We start from the raw sequence: 19061 nt of genomic DNA on the forward strand, positions 1-19061 counted from the left end.
TGGCTTATACTCACTCTACGTGTTACCGGAACTGGGAGCCGTCAGTTCTCGTAGAGCGGTTGCCAACAACCCACGCTCGGCGGTTAAACGCAACCCCGGAGCAGACTCACCGAACTGGAGACTTTTCCAGCTGATATACTCTTTTCCAGATATAAACATTCATGTGAACAGCAGAGCAAGGCTAAAAAACACATTCCATTCTGGTTACATACAGATAAGAAGATTCACACGGGGAGGTGTGTAATAAGATTCACACGGGACTAAGCAACACCTCCATTCCGGTTAGATTCACACATGTATTGGGACATAATTTTTAACCGTTTCACCACATTCCACTGCTTGGCCCAATACATGTGTTACATTATGATTCACACATGTATTGGGACATAATTTTACACCACATTCCACTGCTTGGCCCAATACATGTGTTACATTATGCTTAATTCAGTTCAATTCGTTTCAGTTAATTTCAGTTCAGTCAATTCAGTGTAGTTCAATTCAGCTCAGTTCAGGTCTGTTCAGTTCAATTCAATTGTGTTCAATTCAGTTCTGTCCATTTCAATTCAATTTAGCTCAGTTCCATTTTGTTCCGTTCAATTTGATTCACTTCAGTTCCACTCAGTTCAGTTCAGTTCAATCCCATTCAATTCTGTTAACTCCGCTTCAGCTTTTTGGACATGCCCACATCCTCCGCTGTACCCCAGGCAAGGGGTTCTTCGGCAGGACTGGGATCCTCTCAAGGGTGGACAGCAGCGACCCTGGGGTTCCTCCGGTCGCCCCCCACCATTTCTCAAACAAACTGCCACGTACATGCCCACATCCATGCCATCCCGGGACGGTCGGGACCTCCACAGTTTGTTCTTCTGGTTTCTTAGTCTTTTTCCAAAACATTGTTCTGTATCAAAATCTCTCCTCAATTGCGATTGACCCTGCTCGCTGCGCCAAAATGTTTTAAAAAATTCTCAAGGTCAAGGACCAGGCTCGCAGGAGAGTAGTCTGACACAGAACAAACGACCAAGAGGCGAGTCTGCTAGAATATGAGCATTTTATTCCCCGCAGCGTCGCCACAACCAGGTCTCATCCTTACAACGGGTCTGGCTTATACTCACTCTACATGTTACCGGAACTGGGAGCCGTCAGTTCTCGTAGAGCGGTTGGCAACAACCCACGCTCGGCGGTTAAACGTAACCCCGGAGCAGACTCTACCGAACTGGAGACTTTTCCAGCTGATATACTCTTTTCCAGATATAAACATTCATGTGAACAGCAGAGCAAGGCTAAAAAACACATTCCATTCTGGTTACATACAGATAAGAAGATTCACACGGGAAGGTGTATAATAAGATTCACACGGGACTAAGCGACACCTTCCATTTTCGGTTAGATTCACACATGTATTGGGACACAATTTTAACCCTTTCACCACACAAGCGAATGTTAAGAGTTTGTGAGTACATTCAGTATTATAACAACTGTTGCATAGAAACTGTTACAAAACCGGCTGGTGCGTACCTTCTGTACTTTCTCCCCAATGGTAGAGTTTGTAGAAAAACATTGCCAGGGTGGGATGGATCTTTGAGAATGCTGACAGCCTTTCTTTGACAGCGGGCCTGGTAGATGGATTCTGTAGATGGGAGGTTGGCCTTTGTGATTTTCTGGGCCGAGTTTGCCCCTCTCTGTAACCGTCTCCAATCTTGAATGGTACAGTTGCCATGCCAGGTTGTGATACATCCAGGCAGAATGTTCTCGTTGTCACACCTATAAAAGTTGGCATGGGTATTCGCCATCATGCCAAATTTCCTCAGCTGCCTGAGGAAGAAGAGACATTGTTGGGCCTTTGTAACCAGTGCACTCACATGAAGAATCTAAGAAAGCTTGTTGTGGGTGATCATTGTGGGTCACCCATGGCAGGTGGACTGCCATGGTTCAGGAAGGCACCTCACCACTACCTTCTCAAAGGCAACTAAGGATGAGTAAAAAATGCTGGCCAGCCAGCAGTGTCCACACCCCACAAATGAATAAAAGAAAAGACAATTGCCAAAAAACACTTTCTCTGGTGTAGTATCATTTAGTTTGCATTAATGCTCTGGATGCACATATAAGTGGTTTCCCTTGCCTCAGAAAGATGACTGTAAGTACAGTCTCACTGGCATTACACTGCAGGGAGACTTCGTTGCTAATATCATAATGATTCAGCAAAGGAGTTTTCACCACTGGCTGTTTGATGCTACTAGTGAAAGCTGCTTTTTTGTTCTATGCCCCAATACCACTGCATGTCCTTAATAGTGAGCTTGTGTAAAGTTCCGCACTCTGAAGTTAGACAAGGACTTACTAAATTGTTCCTGAATCCAACAAATTATTGCACTGCTTTCACATCTGAAGGTCATTGCAACTCTACTACAGCTCACACCCTGTTAGGATTCAGGCAAAGTCTTTTCACTCTCAGTATGTGACCTACATACTTTACTTCAGATATTTTCAGACATTTTAGATGGTATTGTTTCAGGTTCATCTGGTGAGGTCTCCGTAATGGTTATACCAAATACTGGTTGTGATCTGTGATGGCTTCTTCCACTGTGTCTGTACATGCATGTACTATAAGGTCCACAACAGCTTCCAACTCTGGAAGATCACTGACTTATTGCATGTTGTGTATATTGATGAACAATGGAAATGCAAATTGGCATGTACAATCATTTGTATCCCTGAATAGTATCCATATGTGGAAGAAAACTGAGGCCAGTAGCCATCCTTAGCATCATGTAGTGAGATCTCTTCAACACTTTGTTGAGATCTAATCCATCTCAAGTTCTTTTACTTTCACCTTGCAGCTAATACAATCTGCAGAGGGCCCTTTTTGTGATGCACTGGTAGTGTCCCTATCCCTAGATCAGGAGCCCAAGTGCCACATACTTCAGATGTGTGTAATAACATCTCTCAACAGGTTGATTGAAATAATAGGTTACATTTTTTTTAAAAATACAGTCTGCCAGTGTGTTCAATTTCTTGATTTGTCTCTAGTTTTCCAGCTCTTCTGTATTGTCTTTCAGGCTGGCCTGGGTTGGAACTCCCCTTGGCAGATGCAGAATTGGTTTCTTATTCTCATCAGTTCCAAGATGATATTTACCATGAATACATCCTTGTAAAACATCTTTATAATCTTTTAGAATCTGTTCAGCACTTAGTGGGTTAATGGGCTGTGAAATTCTGCACATTTCCTCTAGCACATTTAGGATTACCAGTCCAAACATTTGGCTTGCTTCAGCTGAGATGAGTGAACCTTGCTTCTTGATTACCATCTGGAACTCCATATGTTCCTTTCCCCCATTCCATTGGGCTCTCAGCTTCATTTGTCCTCTTGGCTTGAGGATCATTCCATTATATAGACTCAAACTTAATTTCAAGGGCTTCATTTTGGATCACCACCTTGAGCCACTTTAGTGCAAGTCTGTGAAGTTCATGATATTGCATGAAGCATCTATATCCAACATATCACATTCACTTGATGCTCTCCTTCTGCAATCATCATTCCAAAAACAATTTATCAACTTAGACCTGATGATTTATCTTGTAGAGGGATTTGTCAGAATCTTTGGTAGATGTCTCTCCAGCAGCCATCTTTAGGTGCATGTTCTACTTCTTTTTAACTAGGCACTTAAAATGATTCAGCTTCTTATAGTTAGAGCACTGTTTTCTCACATTAGATTCTCTTCCTTTACTTTTTGTGTGGGAGTTGGTTTAGCTCAGTTGGCTGGATTGTTGGTTTACAGAGCAGTGTGATGCCAATTCTAGCACTGGCTAATGTTACCATGAAGGACTCTCCTTCTCAACCTCTTCCCTTGCCTGAGGTCTGGTGGTCCTCAGGTTAAATCACCATCAGTTGCTTCTCTCTGTAATGATAGAGCAGCCCCAGTAGTCTGGTAAGACTATGGTAACACAACAACACACATTTTGTGTGATGTTCTTCTCAATGTTTACTTTCTGCTATTTGGTCATAATATTTCTGGTGGCTTTTCGGCAAATCTTGCTTTTTCCCAGTCTGCTGTTCTTATTCAGCCTGGAATGTCTTTCAGCATTATGCAAGTATTTGCCTGTTTTCTCACTATTAGGCTCTATTGAATTGGAATTGAATTAGGTTTATTGTCACATGTACTCATCTGAGAACAGTGAAAAGTTTCCAGCACTATTTACAACACCATCTTAGATAATAAGGTACGTAGCTACAAAGTCTTAGTTACAAAGCAGAAAAGTAAGGAAAACAAAGTTAAAAGTTAAACATTGCAGCTCTCATTTCTAAAAAATAGTAAAACAATACAATTCAACACCATTTTTACTAAAGAAGTTGAAGCTCTTGTCAAGAGAAAAAAGAAGGATTATGTTAGGATGAGACGTGAAGACTCAGGGTGCTTGAGAGTTACAAGTTAGCTAGAAAAGACCTAAAGAGAGAGATAAGAAAAGCCAGGAGGGGACATGAGAAGTCTTTGGCAGATAGGATCAAGGAAAACCCTAAGGCTGGAGATCAGAGTCGAGAGTGTGTGATGCTGGAATGGCACAGCAGATCTTGCAGCATCCGAGGAGCAGGAGAATCGACATTTTGGGCAGGAGCCCTTCATCAGGAATGAGGCTGGAAGTCTCTGGGGTGGAGAGATAAATGGGAGGAGGGTGGGGCTGCGGAGAATTTAGCTGAGAGCGCAATAGGTGGATGGAGTGGGGGTGAAGGTGATAGGTGGGAAGGAAGATTGACAGGTGGGACAGGTCATGGGGACGGTGCTGAGCTGGAAGGTTGGAACAGGTTTAAGGTAGGGGGAGGGGAAATGAGGAAACTGGTGAAATCCACATTAATGCCCTGGAGTTGAAGGGTCCCGAGGCAGAAGATGAGGCGTTCTTTCTCCAGGCGTTGGGTGGTGAGGGAGTGGCAATGGAGGAGGCCCAGGACCTGCATGTCCTTGGCAGAGTGGAGGGGAAGTTGAAATGTTCGGCCACAGGGCGGTGGGATTGATTGATGCAAGTGTCCTGTAGATGTTCTCTGAAGCGCTCTGTGAGAAGGTGCCCAGTCTCCCCAGTGTAGAGGAGACCACATCAGGAGCAACGGATACAGTAAATGACATGTGGAAGTGCAGGTGAAACTTTGATGGATGCGAAAGTCTCCTTTGGAGCCTTGGACGGAGGTGAGGGAGGAGGTGTGGATACAGGTTTTGCAATTCCTGTGGTGGCAAAGGAGGGGAGGGTGGGTTGTTAGGGGGCGTGGACCTGACCACGTATCGTGGAGGAACGGTCTTTGCAGAAAGTGGATGGGGTAGGGAGGGAAATATCTCTGATGGTGGGGTCTGTTTGGAGGTGGCAGAAATGTTGGCGGATGATGCAATTTATGCGGAGGATGGTAGCCTGGAAGGTGAGGACCAGGCGTTCTGTCCATGTTGCAGTTAGAGGGGTGGGGTTCAAGGGCGGAGGTGCGGGAAGTGGATGAGATGCTTTTGAGGGCATCTTCAATCATGTGGGAAGGAAAATTACGGGTCTTTAAAGAAGGAGGCCATCTGCTGTGTTCTGTGGTGGAACTGGTCCTCCTGGGAGCAGATGCAGCAGAGGTGGGGGAATTGGGAATACAGGATAGTATTTTTGCAGGAGGTAGGGTGGGAGTCGGTGTAATCCAGGTAGCTATGGGAGTCAGTGGGTTTGTAAAAAATGTCAGTGTTGAGTCAGTCATCATTAATGGAGATGGAGAGATCCAGGAAGGGGACAGAGGTGATAGAGATGGTCCAGGTGAATTTAATGTCGGGGTGGAATTTTTGGTGAAATTGATGAACTGTTCAACCTCCTCGTGGGAGCATGAGGAGTCACCGATGCAGTCATCAATGTAATGGAGGAAGAGGTGGGGAGTGATGCTGGTGTAACTCAGGAAGAAAAACTGTTCTACCTAGTTGACAAAGAGACAGGCATAGCTGGGGCCCGTGCAAGTGCCTGTGGCTACCTCTTTCATCTGGAGGAGGTGGGAGGATTGGAAGGAGAAATTATTGAGGGTGAGGACCAGTTCTCCTGTTCCTTGGATGCTGCCTGACTTGCTGCGCTTTTCCAGCAACACATTTTCAGCAGTGAGGACCAGTTCAGCCAAACGCATAAAGATGTACTCGTGGAGATGTCTGGAGAGGGAGAAACGTAGGGCTTGGAGGCCCTGGTCATGACGAATGGAGGTGTAGAGGGATTGGATGACCATGGTGAAGATGAGGCGTTGGAGGAGGCCGGGGAAACGGAAGTCTTGGAGGAGTTGGAAGGCATGGGTGGTGTCCCAAACATATGTGGGGAGTTCCTGGGCCGGGGGGATAGGACAGTATCGAGGTCGGTGGAGTTGAATTTGGTGGGGCAGGAGCAGGCTGAGACAATAGGTCAGCCGGGGTAGTCAGGCTTATGGATCTTGGGTCGGAGGTAGAATTGGGTGTTGCGCGGTTCCCGAACTATGATCCCATCAGTGAGGTTGGAAGCTGTGGGTGGGTGAGTGCTTCAGGGAGCATCTCTGGGACACCACACCAATCAACCCTACCAGACCGTGGCCTAACATTTCAACTCCCCCTCCCACTTTGCCAAGGACACGCAGGTCCTGGGCCTCCTCCATTGCCACTCCCTCACTAGCCGACGCCTGGAGGAAGAACGCCTCAACTTCTGCCTCGAAACCCTTCAACCCCAGGACATCAATGTTGTCTTCACCGGTTTCCTCATTTTCCTTCCCCTCCACTCTGCTTACCCCAGTTCCAACTTTCCAGCTCAGCACCGTCCACACGACCCGTCCCATCTGTCAATCTTCCTTCCCACCTATCCGCTCCACCCTCATCTCCGACCTAGCACCTTTACCCCACCACCATCCACCTATTGCACTCTCAGCTACCTTCTCCCCAGCCCCATTCCCCCTCCCATTTATCTCTCCATCCCCGAAGCTCCCATCCTCATTCCTGGGGGCACCTGCCCGACACATCGATTCTCCTGCTTCTCGGAAACTGCATGACCTGCTGTGTTTTTCCAGCATCACACACTCTCGAGTAAGATTAGGGCCAATCAAGGACAGTAATGGGAAGCTGTGCATGGACTCAGAGGAGATGGGGAAGCACTAAATAAATATTTTCTGTCAGTATTCACACTGGAAAAACACAATGTTATTGAAGAGAATACTGAGATACAGGCTACTAGACTAGATGGGATTGAGGTTCATAAGGAGGAGGCGTTAGCAATTTTGGAAAGTGTGAAAATAGATAAGTCCCGTGGGCCTGATGGGATTTATCCTAGGATTCTCTGGGAAGCCAGGGAGGAGATTGTCGAGCCTCTGGCTTTGATCATTATGTCATCATTGTCTACAGGAATCGTGCCAGAAGACTGCAGGATAGCAAATGTTATTCCCTTGTTCAAGAAAGGGATAGAGACACCTCTGGAAATTCTTGACCTGTAAGCCTTACTTTGGTTGTGGGTAAAGTGTTGGAAAAGGTTATAAGAGATAGGATTTATAATCATCTAGAATGGAATAATTTGATTAGAGGGATAGTCAAAACAGTTTTGGGAAGGGTAGATTGTGTCTCACAAACCTTATTGAATTCTTTGAGAAGGTGACCAAACAGGTGGATGAGGGTAAAGCAGTTGTTATGGTGTATATGGATTTCAGTAAGGGGTTTGATCGGGTTCCCCACAGTAGGCTATTGCACAAAATACATAGGCATGGGATTGAGGGTGATTTAGCAGTTTGGATCAGAAATTGGCTAGCTGAAGGAAGACAGAAGGTGGTGATTGATGGGAAATGTTCATCCTGGAGTTCAGTTACTATTGGTGTACTGCAAGGATCTGGTTTGGGGCCACTGCTGTTTGTAATTTTTATAAATGATTTAAAAGAAGGCATTGAAGGATGGGTTAGTAAGTTTGTGGATGACACTAAGGTCAGTAGAGTTGTGGATAGTGCTGAAGGAAGTTGTGGGTTACAGAGGAACATAGATAAGCAGCACAGCTGGGCTGAGACATGGCAAGTGGAGTTTAATGCAGAAAAGTGTGAGGTGAATCACTTAGGAAGGAGCAACAGGAATAAAGAATACTGGGCTAATGGTAAGATTCTTGGTAGTGTAGATGAGCAGAGAGATCTCAGTGTCCATTTACATAGATCCCTGAAAGTTGACACTCAGCTTAATAGGGTTGTTAAGAAGGCATACGGTGTGTTAGCGTTTCTTAGTAAAGGGATTGAGTTTTGGAACCAAGAGGCCATGCTGCAGCTGTACAAAATGCTGGTGCGGCCGCACTTGGGGTATTGTGGACAGTCCCAGTCATCGCATTATGGGAAGGATGTGGAAGCTTTGGAAAGGGTTCAGAGGAGATTTACTAGGATGTTGCCTGGCATGGAGGGAAGGTCTTATGAGGAAAGGCTGTGGGACTTGAGATTGTTTTCATTAGAGAGAAGAAGGTTGAGAGGTGACTTAATTGAGATATACAAGATAATCAGAGGGTTAGATAGGGTGAACAGTGAGAGCCTTTTCCTCGGATGGTGATTATTAGCATGAAGGGACATAGCTTTAACTTGAGGGGTGATAGATATAGGACAGATGTCTGAGGTATTTCTTTACTCTGAGAGTAGTAGGGGCGTGGAACAGCCTGCCTGCAACAGTAGTAGACTCACCGACATTAAAGGCATTTAAATCATCGTTGGATAGACATATGGATGAAAGTGGAATAGTGTAGGTTAGATGGGCTTCAGGTTTATTTCACAGGTTGGTGCAGCATTGAGGGCCGAAGGGCCTGTACTGTGCTGTAATGTTCTACCATAATCCATAAGGACCTAGCTATGCTGGGCTTGCACTCCTCACAAGGGTTCGACCTCCCTTACTTGGGACTCCAATTTGTCCACAGTTTCTGTCTGTATTGATGGCTTTGTTGAGAGTAAGTCTCTCCTCACCCAGTGGACATGCTCTCACAATAGGTTCCATGCTACCTAAAGCAATCCTATTACTCTTAAGATCATCTTTCACTTGACTAAACTCTCCAGTTTCAGTGCAGTCACATACTGATCATTAGTCTCCATTTCATTGAGTTCTGATACTGAACATGTGTTTAATTTGGGAATTAAATGTCTTCAAAGCCTGTAAAGTCCTCTCCTCTGTGAGATCTAGGCTGTAATACAGCCTATAAAACTGTTTCAACAGCCCAGATAGCAAGGTTGCAAGTTGCAAATGACTAAGGTTTATTAATCCATTCTATTGCAACTTTATAGTTTTTCCAGAAAGTGGAAACATTCCAATTCTGTTTCGTATCTCTTTTCATGTCGTGTCAATTCATATCCAAAATCTTGCTTTGAAATCTCTGCTCGCATTTAACAGTTGCATCTGAAGTAATCACAATATGCCAGAACAATCCCCATTCTAAATCTAATAACACTCAGTTTTCTTTAAAAACAATCAATTCACCATATTGCCCAATATTACAGGATCCTTAAAAAAAAAACTCTTGGATTTCAATCTTTGATAAAACCTAATCAGTTCTTCTTTGGTATGGGACTAAGCCACATAAAGAGATATTAGTTCAGCAGACCAAAGATTGGTCAAAGAAGACGGTTTTCAATGTTTTATAGGAGGAAAGCAAGCTGGAGAAGTATCAGGAGGATATTCCAGAGATTGGACTCCAGGCAACTGAAGGCACAGCTACTAAAGCCCAGTATTAGAATAAGGCCAAATATCTGGGAGTTTTGAAGAGATTACAGAATTTGAAAAAAAGGATGAGGTTTTAAAATCATAGTGTTGTTTCTTTGAGACACAAATGTATATCAGTGAGTACAAGGCTACGCATGGGGAACAAGTCTTGTTGAGAGTTATGACAGCTCCTGCAGAGCGCTGGATACCTCAGGTCTTTGGAATGTAGAATGTGGGAGACTTGCAAAGTGTGATGTGGAATAGTTGACTAAACACCACCACTTGCAGCTTTTCCTCCAAGTCACACACCATCCTAACTATATTCCCATTTGTTCACGGTCACTGGGATAATATCCTAGGACTCCCTTCCTCATATACTGTAACTGTAACCTGCACTACATGGACTGCAATCATTCGACCATTGCCTTCTCAATTTAGGCAAATGCAATATATTCTGGCCTTGTCAGCAACACTCACATTCCATGATAAAGTACAGAAATAATAGTTGAGGCAGGATATAAAGTTATAGAGGTGGCAATATTAGTAATGACACAAATATTAGGTTGGAGTTCATCTTGGAATGAAAAGTGATACTAAAGCTGCAAACAGATGAGCTTATTCTCAGACTGTTGTCAGAGAGAGGGATAGATGGGGTAGTATCTAAGGAATGGATTTTGGAATGGGACCAACAACAATGGCTTCAGTCTTCCCAACATTTAATGGGAGGAAATTTCTGCTTATTCAGTACTGGATGCCAAAATAAAATTTAGCATCAGTGTTGGAGTTAAGGGAGGTGTGGGTGGTAAAGACAATAAACAGGGGTATAGAAACACTCAGTGCAGATTGCTTCATAGAGATATGAATGATGGATTACTGTAGATGTTAAATGAAAGGAAACCTAAAGGATAGCGAATTTGGATAGGTAATAATCTCTGAAAGGATGGAAGCCTCCATTTGAAAGTTATCTATTGATGCCTCAGTCCACCTTCAGTTTAGAGTCATTAAGCTATTTGATTTTATATTCAGATTTTGCAACAAATGTAGTGAGTAAAAGTTTTTGAGATGCAATATTCAACAAAATTTAACTTTATTTTGTAAATAAGAGAAATATTAATCACAGACGAGCTCTGAGCTTAGTTAACCACCTGTGCCTTCTAAGCCTAAATCTTGGTCTGATAGAATACACAATCAATCTAGGGAAGTTCCAGTTAAGTCAGTGTTCTCTGGGAACGATTTAGAAAATAACATTTTATCTGGTTCATGAGGGTTACAACATTTGATTGTGACAGTGGTCAGTGCTGCAGTAGCTAATGGAATCACAGGAGTGTTGGAAAACAGAAGGAGACCATCAGCCTATTGTGTGTGCACCAACTCTCCAAATGAGCATCACTGGTCTTATGCGATTCTTCTACCTTTTCCCTGCACCTTTGTACATTGTCTCTGTTCAAATAATCATCCAATGTCGTCTTAAATACCTCAATTGAGCCTGTCTCCACCACACTTCTAAGTGGTGTATACCAGACCCAAACCACTCATTTGTGAAAATGTTTTCTTCTTACATGAGATTTGTCTTTTTTGTAAATCACTTGAAACCCGTCCTCTCTTCTTGATCCTTTTTTTGAATTGGAGTGGTTTCTCCTTATCTTCTGTATCCAACCCCTTCATGATTTTGAAAACGGCTATCAGATTTTCTCTTGACCTTCATCTCTCCAAGGAGAACAGTCCTGATTTCTTCAATCTATCTCACAAATCAGCTTTCCAGCATTTCTGTAAATCTCTTTGGCACTGTCTTCAATATGTCCATATCCTTCTAAAGGTGGGCACCCAGACCTGTGCACAATACTCCAGCTGAGGTCTAAAAAGTGTATTGATTCCTCCCTGCTCTTATACCTAGTATTGCTATTAATAAAGCCTAGGATACTATATGATTTATTAACTGCTGTCTTTACCTGGCCTGTCACCTTCAATAATCTATGTACATTTCCACCCAGATTTCTAGCTCTGCTTTTAACAATGACTACAATAGGAACCCAGGTTTCACATAAATTTGTTTCACTTAAAGTAGTGTTTCTATATATTGTAATGACAATTTTGAGTGAGAACTACCTACAAATTACTCTAATTTGAAGAAAAAGTAACCAAAATGGTGTCATTATTTAAGAAAGGCTGTAAGGAAAGCTAAGGAATGATAGACCCATGAGCCGTTTGTCAGTGGTGGGAAAGTTGTTGGAGAGGATTCTGAGTGACACGATTTACATGCATTTGGAAGTGCAAGGACTGACTAGAGGTAGTCAGCATGGATTTGTGCATGAGACGTTGTGTCTCACCAACTTGATTGAGGTTTTTGAATAGATGACAAAGAAGATTGATGAAGGCAATGTTGTCTACATGGACTTCAAAGATTTTGACAAGGTTCCCCATGGTAGACAAGTTAGTAAGGTTAGATCACATGGGAACCGGGGGAGCTAGCCAATTGTTTACAAAATTGGCTTGAAGGTAAGAGACAGAGGGTGTTGGTGGAGAGTTGCTTTTCCAACTGGAAGCTTGTGACCACCGGGTATGCTACAAGTATCAGTGCTGGGTCCACTGCTTTTTGTCAATTATATAAATAATTTGGATGTGAATATAGGAGGCATGATTAATAAATTTGCAGATGAGACCAAAATATGTGACACAATGAAGAAGATTATCTCAGAGTACAACAGAACCTTAATTAGATGAGGAGTGGTAGATGGAGTTTTATTTAGATGAAGATAGAGTATTGCATTTTGGTAAGGCAAACCAAGGCAGGACTTATATAGTTAATGGGAGGGCCCTGAGAAGCACTGCCGAACAAAGAGACCTCAAGGTGCATGTGTATAATTCCTTGAAAGTGGTGTTGCAGGAAGACAGGGTGGTGAGGAAGGTGTTTGACAGGCTTACATTCATTGGTCAGAACATTGAGTATAGGAGTTGTGGCCGTATATAGGACATTGGTGAGGCTACGTTTAGAATACAGCATCCAATTCTAGTTGCCCTTCTATTGGAAAGATGTTAAATTTGAGATGTTGCAGAAAAAATTTACAAGGGTGTTGCTGGGACTGGAGGGTTTGAATTACAGGGACAGACTGAAAGGCTGGGGCTTTTTTCTCTGGAGCTTTGGAGGGTGAGGCGTGGCCTTAAAGCGGTTTATAAAATCATGAGGAGCGTGGATTGGGCAAATAGCCAAGGTCATTTTCCAAGGGTGGGGACTCCAAAACTAGAGGGCATAAGTTTACGTGAGTGGGGAAAGGACCTGAGGTGGTAACGTCTTCATCTAGAGGGTGGTGCGTGCGTGGAACGAGCGGCCAGAAAAAGTGGTGGAGGTGGGTAAAATTGCAACATTTAAAAGGCATCTGGATGAGTATGTGGATAGGAAGGGTTTAGAGGGATATGGGCCAAATATTACCAAATGGGACTGGGTCAGTTTGGGATATCTGGTCGGCGCGGACGAGCTGGACTGAAGGGTCTGTTTCTGTGCTGTATGACTCTATGACTCTATGAAAGGATATAGCACATTATTTTAAAAATTGGTGTTAAATTTGTGCAAGTTACTAGAATGTTCACAACTTATGTGTTATGTGTAATTTTGCCCAGCACAATATAGCAAAGGCTTGATGGATGTATTATTCTAGAAAATAAGATTTTTAATGAAATAGAGACATTAAACTTAAGCAGAATGCTTCATTTTATCACAAACCTTAGAACTGGGGGACATGAATTTAAACTTAGAAGAGGGATGGTGCAGACAATTGGATTTTATTGCTTTACACAAAGGATGGTAATGTGTGGAACAGATTGTCCATGAAAACATGAAGACTGATTATGCAAAAAGACTCACTTAGATCATTCTTTGAAAAAGTAGACATTTGACTATTATTTTTGGAAACAGTCGAATAGACCACAGGGGCTTTTATGGATCTTCACTTTTCTTTGCTGAATTCATTTATATTCTCTGGCACCACCCAAAAGACGGTCTCAAATGTCAAGTGAAAATGCACTAACATACAAATTTCTCAAATTACTTCACATAAATGGTACAGAAAAGTTTAATAAAAATATTTGTCGTTCAAGGAACTAATCTTCATTACATAATATTCTTTGCAGTTTATTATATAACACTTTTTAATCATTAAGTTCATCTTAGACATGGGGATTCACAAACAGTCCCCTGCTCTGGTGCTGTCAGATTTTCCAGGCAGCAACATAATTTCCAGGCATTTTGGCAGCCCTTAATCCAGGCCCACTTGGGCAGCTGGCCATAGGTAACATCAATAGAGCAGCTAGGGTGGGAAATCTCTTCTTGGGAAAGAAAAATGAAGACAATGCAACTAACCCTTTTGTACCTTGAATCAAAGTACTGACTTCTACAATTTCATTCCCATTTAATACATTTAAAGAGGTAGTCTGTTCACAATTAGCTTACATATTTACTCTGATCTGGTGAGTATATGCTAAGTAAAACCAAAAAACTTAAAAGTGACGTAGTCATCTGAAAATAAGGTACTTACTCAATAATGTCTCCTCATGGAGACATGAAGCTTGTAGTTTCCAGTACAGCAATTTCAAGGTATTCATTCTCAGCTTGAAATAAAATAGCAGATTTCTCAATATTTCAATTCAACTCATTTTGGAAACATTTCAGATTTTTCGTACAAAATGCATTTTCATTGGCTGCTATACTACTTTATTCAGTTACATCATTCATTTCAGGATGTGAAGAATTCAAACACAAATTTCTCAGAATAATGTTGTGTCCTGCCAACATTTTGACATTTTTGTTCTTTCACAAAGGGAATCTGAACATAGTGCAGAATTAATCTAATATAAACACTTAGGTTTCATAAAGATTCAGAATGCTAATTATACAAAGTCATTCCCAATGTTAAAATATTGTGAAAGATCAATCTGTTTTATATAGATTTTAAGGTCTATTTATATTCTCAAATATTTTAGCAATCTGTCTATTCAATTAATAGAGGATATGCTATTTTCTAAGAAACAGAGCACAATGAAATACCAAGTGCTAATCTTCTGAAGTGTAACTGTGTGTTCCTCTTTGGTTACAAAACAAATACAAGTTAGTTATTTCAGCATTTATAAAATTACCCTGTATGTAAGAAAATAAAATCACTTCACTGATTTAAGGGATGTTTCTGCTAACAGTCAGTATGCTGCTTTACTCTCAGCAGAGACAGGATTTCCTTTAGGCGTTCCCCATACTAGCTGATTGGGGAAGCACCCAATTGAAAGAGAAAATATGAAATATTCAAACTGATATTATTGTTTAAACAACAAATGTACCAGCATACTATTGGAAAAAGAAACATTTAAAGCATGTTGCAATGGGCAAAGGATTCAAATTTTTTCTCACTCGCCCTAATTCTGCTTATTCTTCTATCTCTCCTCCCACCTGTCACCTATCTATCTGAGTGCCCTCTTCCCCCTGCAATTACTTCTTGACCCCTCCAACATGCAGTCAAATGCTCTTATCTTTCCTGCTCATACCCGCTGTCTTCCACCATCTCACTGCCATGTCTTGAAAGGTCCTTGGCTTTCACCCTGTCATTATTGCTATCAGTACCCAAGAATTCACCTTTGGAGGCCATGTCATTATACCATTAACATGTCAAAGCTAGCTTTCACCGTATCCACTTGATTGCAAAGATAATGACTGAAGCCATGTCATCTGCTATGGGCTGACATTTAGGGAACTTCAAGGAATGCAGTGGCTGTTCCTGAAAGTCACTTTTTGGCAGGAAGCTTTCCAAGCTACTGGTGGATAACCAAATTCGAATTTAATTTTGCATAAAGCAAATGACTGGTATGGTATATGCTAAGCAAGGAAACTTATATAGTTTTTCAAGTGAAAAAAAAGAGAGGGCACAGTTCTTTTCTGTGATGGTTTCTGAAGAGTTGAAGAAATTTTACATGGAATCTCCATGGAGGCTATTCCCAAAATGTTTAGATGTTATCTAGACTCAGAAAAGCTGTCACAGACACGATCATGAGCAGTCATGATCCTTTCTTTACGTAACAATTCATCATGTCTGTATCTCTCTATTGAGAGATGGAATGAATGCAAGCCTAGTATTATTCATAACATACTGCATGAATGTGAGTTAACAGGCCCATTAAATAAGGATGTTAGAGAGGGGATTGAAACATTCAGCTGTTGAGACCGAGCAGTAGTTATTTGATCTGAAACTGAGACTTAACAGAATCTTGTTACATTATTGAGTACCCTCAGTCTAAATCTATTCAACTCTATACCATTGTGGCTTCACTCCTGTGGGTCCATTCTGCCTGTAGGACAGAATGTATATACTGATAGAGAGATCTGAAATGTTAGCTGCTAAACATGACACTGTCAGGCTGTTGATAGAATAGTCTGTTGGATAACTCAACCAACATGAAAAGAAATCCCTACATATTAGTGAGAAGGCTTTTATAAAGGGACTGGGACTTCTCACGTCTTGTTACGTCCAATGCCTGAATTATGGCTAATCCTTCCCTCTACTACTGTCATGACTATTTTCTACTGTTTGGCTTGCTAAGTGAATTTAACGTTAATAACCAATCACATAATGGAGTCTCATCTATGCTGGTTAAGGAACGAATGAAAGGTTCCTATTGCTGAAGGACAATAGGGACACTGTTGAGTTTTTTTAATGATAATCACGCAACATTTATAAAGATTTATCACATTTAATTTACTTTAATTTCACACCTTACCATAATGGGTGGGGATTCTATCATGAATTTTGAATTGTCAACCTCCGAGTTCCCAGTTCAGCTCTATAAATATTACATGTCACCAAGTGCTACACAATATACATGTGGCTAGAAGCAAGGATGGCTTGATGAAGAAAACAATATCTTGATTGATTGGACTGTCAGATAACTTAGTTGTGCCTTAGAATTTAAGTACACATGCTGGACTTTCAAAGAAAGAATGGTAACGGGAAATCACATATACCGAGAGCCACTGTGGAATGGAGCTTTCTTCAAAGCATTATTTATGCAGTTTTGGTATGTTCTCTGATTGGCTATGTGCAATACCACAGGAGTGTGATTAATCTTTTATATGCACCATGTATTCCATCACACTCCTGATGTCACATTTTATTAAATAATTCAAAATAAATAATTGAGTTTGATCCAGGAATTTGTAATTACTTCCTACTTTAAAAAAATATCAACTCAAAACAATTAAAATCCGATTAACCTGTAGACCTAATGGTTTAAGAAGACACTGATGGGGTTAATAGAAAAACAATACACTGTGACTTACATGACAGAGCACTTCTAAACTTTTTAAAAGTGCAGCATTCAACTTACTGTGAAAAAATCTCCAATGATTCTTGAAGATTCAGACTTACTAGGATCCAAATGTTTGAAATTAAATTCCTCCCCATTCCACAATAATCAGTGCCACAGTGAATAGAACATTAAATTTGTTTTTATTAGGCAACCATGAGTTGGTTATTAGTTCAGGGTTTATGATAGCTTCATAAGTCACATTCAGTAATTTTCTGGGGTTTCAAGATCTTCCAACATTTTAACTTGTGGCCTGAGGATTGCATTCTGTGTTTCTGTCAGTTTCTCTTTGAAACCCCAAATCATTGCTTTACAACAATAAGTTCATTAACCTATTGCATTAGTGTCAAAAAGTGAAAAAAATACCTTCACGCAATAATTCTGCATTTTGCTAAGATACCATGCTTCACTTTATTTACTGGTCAGAAGATTCACTATTAATTCTATTTTGAGATTTATACATGCACATAGCATTGGTACAGGCAATATTTTGATCGCTTTAAAAACTACCTGAATTGACTGTAGCAATTCTTTACTGTTCACCTTCGTTAAGGGCACAAAACTGGCACTTTTCAATTGGCCACTTGTTTTACACATAATTAGATTATCCTTTCTAACAGAAATTGATTGCAGCCAGTCCAATAATACCTGTTTGAAACCTCCACTGAAGATGAATGTTCATTCCAGTATTTCATCTGCAAATATGTCCAATAAAACTGGTATTCTATCAGAGTGACTTAATCAATTGATTCATTGTGTGTAGCGATAGAGCAGTTGAATATTAGAACAGGAACAGGAGACAAGCTCAACCATATGGAACGATAGCAATTACTGTACACAGAGAGGACAAATCTCTTTTAAAGGTAATCCAGCTTCTCGAACAAACTATTGACACATTTGGACTTATTTCATTAACCATTCAAACATGGATTAAAAATAGTTTGATGTGAAAATCCTCTTCCTTTGGAAACTGTACTCCTTTGGTCAAGGTCAGGGATATTGAAACTAAAACCCACTGTCTCTGGCAAACAAGTGCTTAAAGCTTAATTAACATAATCCAACTTGCATTGTTGTTTTTCACTTACTGTTCTGTTCCCACTTTGTGATCTAAAGGTTTGAAAAGGGTTGATCCTATTGTCGTTGGTAAATCTCACATCAAAACACCAAGTTTGTCAGAATCAACAACTTAAAGTGTAAGCAAATTCATAAGAGCATTTCATGTAAACTTTACATGTACCCCCAAGTAAAAAGCTTGGCAGTTCCACATTAAATGGTCTGTTTCCCACTTAGACTATTTTAAAATTCTATAGCACTCACTCTACAATTGTTTCTTTGTTTAGTTTTCAGATGTGTAAATAATATATTGTAAAAGAGCTTCTAATTAGTCTTAATAACTTAAGCAGTTTTTAGTGACTTTAGAATTGCAATAAAGCTCGCTTCTGCCTGCATGATGTAGTTTATAAATTATTAAAATCTCACCGTGATAATATGCCATTAGGTTCAAACTGTAGGTTCAAAGTGCTGAAAAGTAGATCCATGATTATTTTATAACAATATCAGGACAATCAACTTTTTTATGTTAATGAACAGAAGAAGTTTTAAGAAACATTTTTCTGTTAATGAAGCACACAGAATTACTGCCTCACATTATCTATGATCTATTTGCTTTTCCAGCTCGATTCTGATTGGAAACAAATGGTCAGAACATTCACTCCACCCACCCCTACCCACAAACTTACTTCTGTTACACCATGGGAACTTTGACTTTTTGTATCAGGATTGCTGCTCTGCATTCAAACAGGCTCCGAGGCAAAATCCAGTGATAATCTAATGGTAGTAACAAATTCAAGGTCATACATTCAACATTTATTTCCATCCCATGCTGCAACAGCTTTTGTTGAATAAACTCAATGACAAACAGTTTCTTATTAATCATTGCCTATGTATACCGTATGAAATCTTAGCTAATCAAAACTAGAAAGGTTCAGCTGACTGACATTGAATTACAGTAACTTGAAACAATGTGCATAGCTAGTCAAATATTAAATAGAGTTTTTGGCTTGATCGTCATAAATTTGA

General features: G+C 40.9%; 1 protein-coding gene across 4 annotated transcripts in view; it reads right to left on the reverse strand.

Annotated features, from left to right (window-relative positions):
• card19 (caspase recruitment domain family, member 19) overlaps positions 1–18830 on the reverse strand; it is a 70851-nt gene extending 52021 nt beyond the window's left edge. Inside the window, exons 1-2 of one of the 4 annotated variants that reach the window (XM_043708029.2) lie at positions 18722–18830; positions 14174–14246 (exon numbers count right to left, since the gene is read on the reverse strand). In XM_043708029.2, coding sequence (XP_043563964.2) covers positions 14174–14246; positions 18722–18775 — 127 coding nt within the window. In that variant the 5' untranslated portion in view covers positions 18776–18830. The remainder of the gene's footprint in view (positions 1–14173; positions 14247–18721) is intronic. The other 3 variants (XM_043708038.2, XM_087994283.1, XM_087994284.1) reach the window with 3 other exon arrangements.
• Positions 18831–19061: the final 231 nt, after the last annotated feature.

This window comes from Chiloscyllium plagiosum, unplaced genomic scaffold, assembly GCF_037043375.1.
Source record: "Chiloscyllium plagiosum isolate Xiang-an unplaced genomic scaffold, Cpla_swu_hap1 HiC_scaffold_14, whole genome shotgun sequence".
Classification (NCBI taxonomy): Eukaryota; Metazoa; Chordata; class Chondrichthyes; order Orectolobiformes; family Hemiscylliidae; genus Chiloscyllium; species Chiloscyllium plagiosum.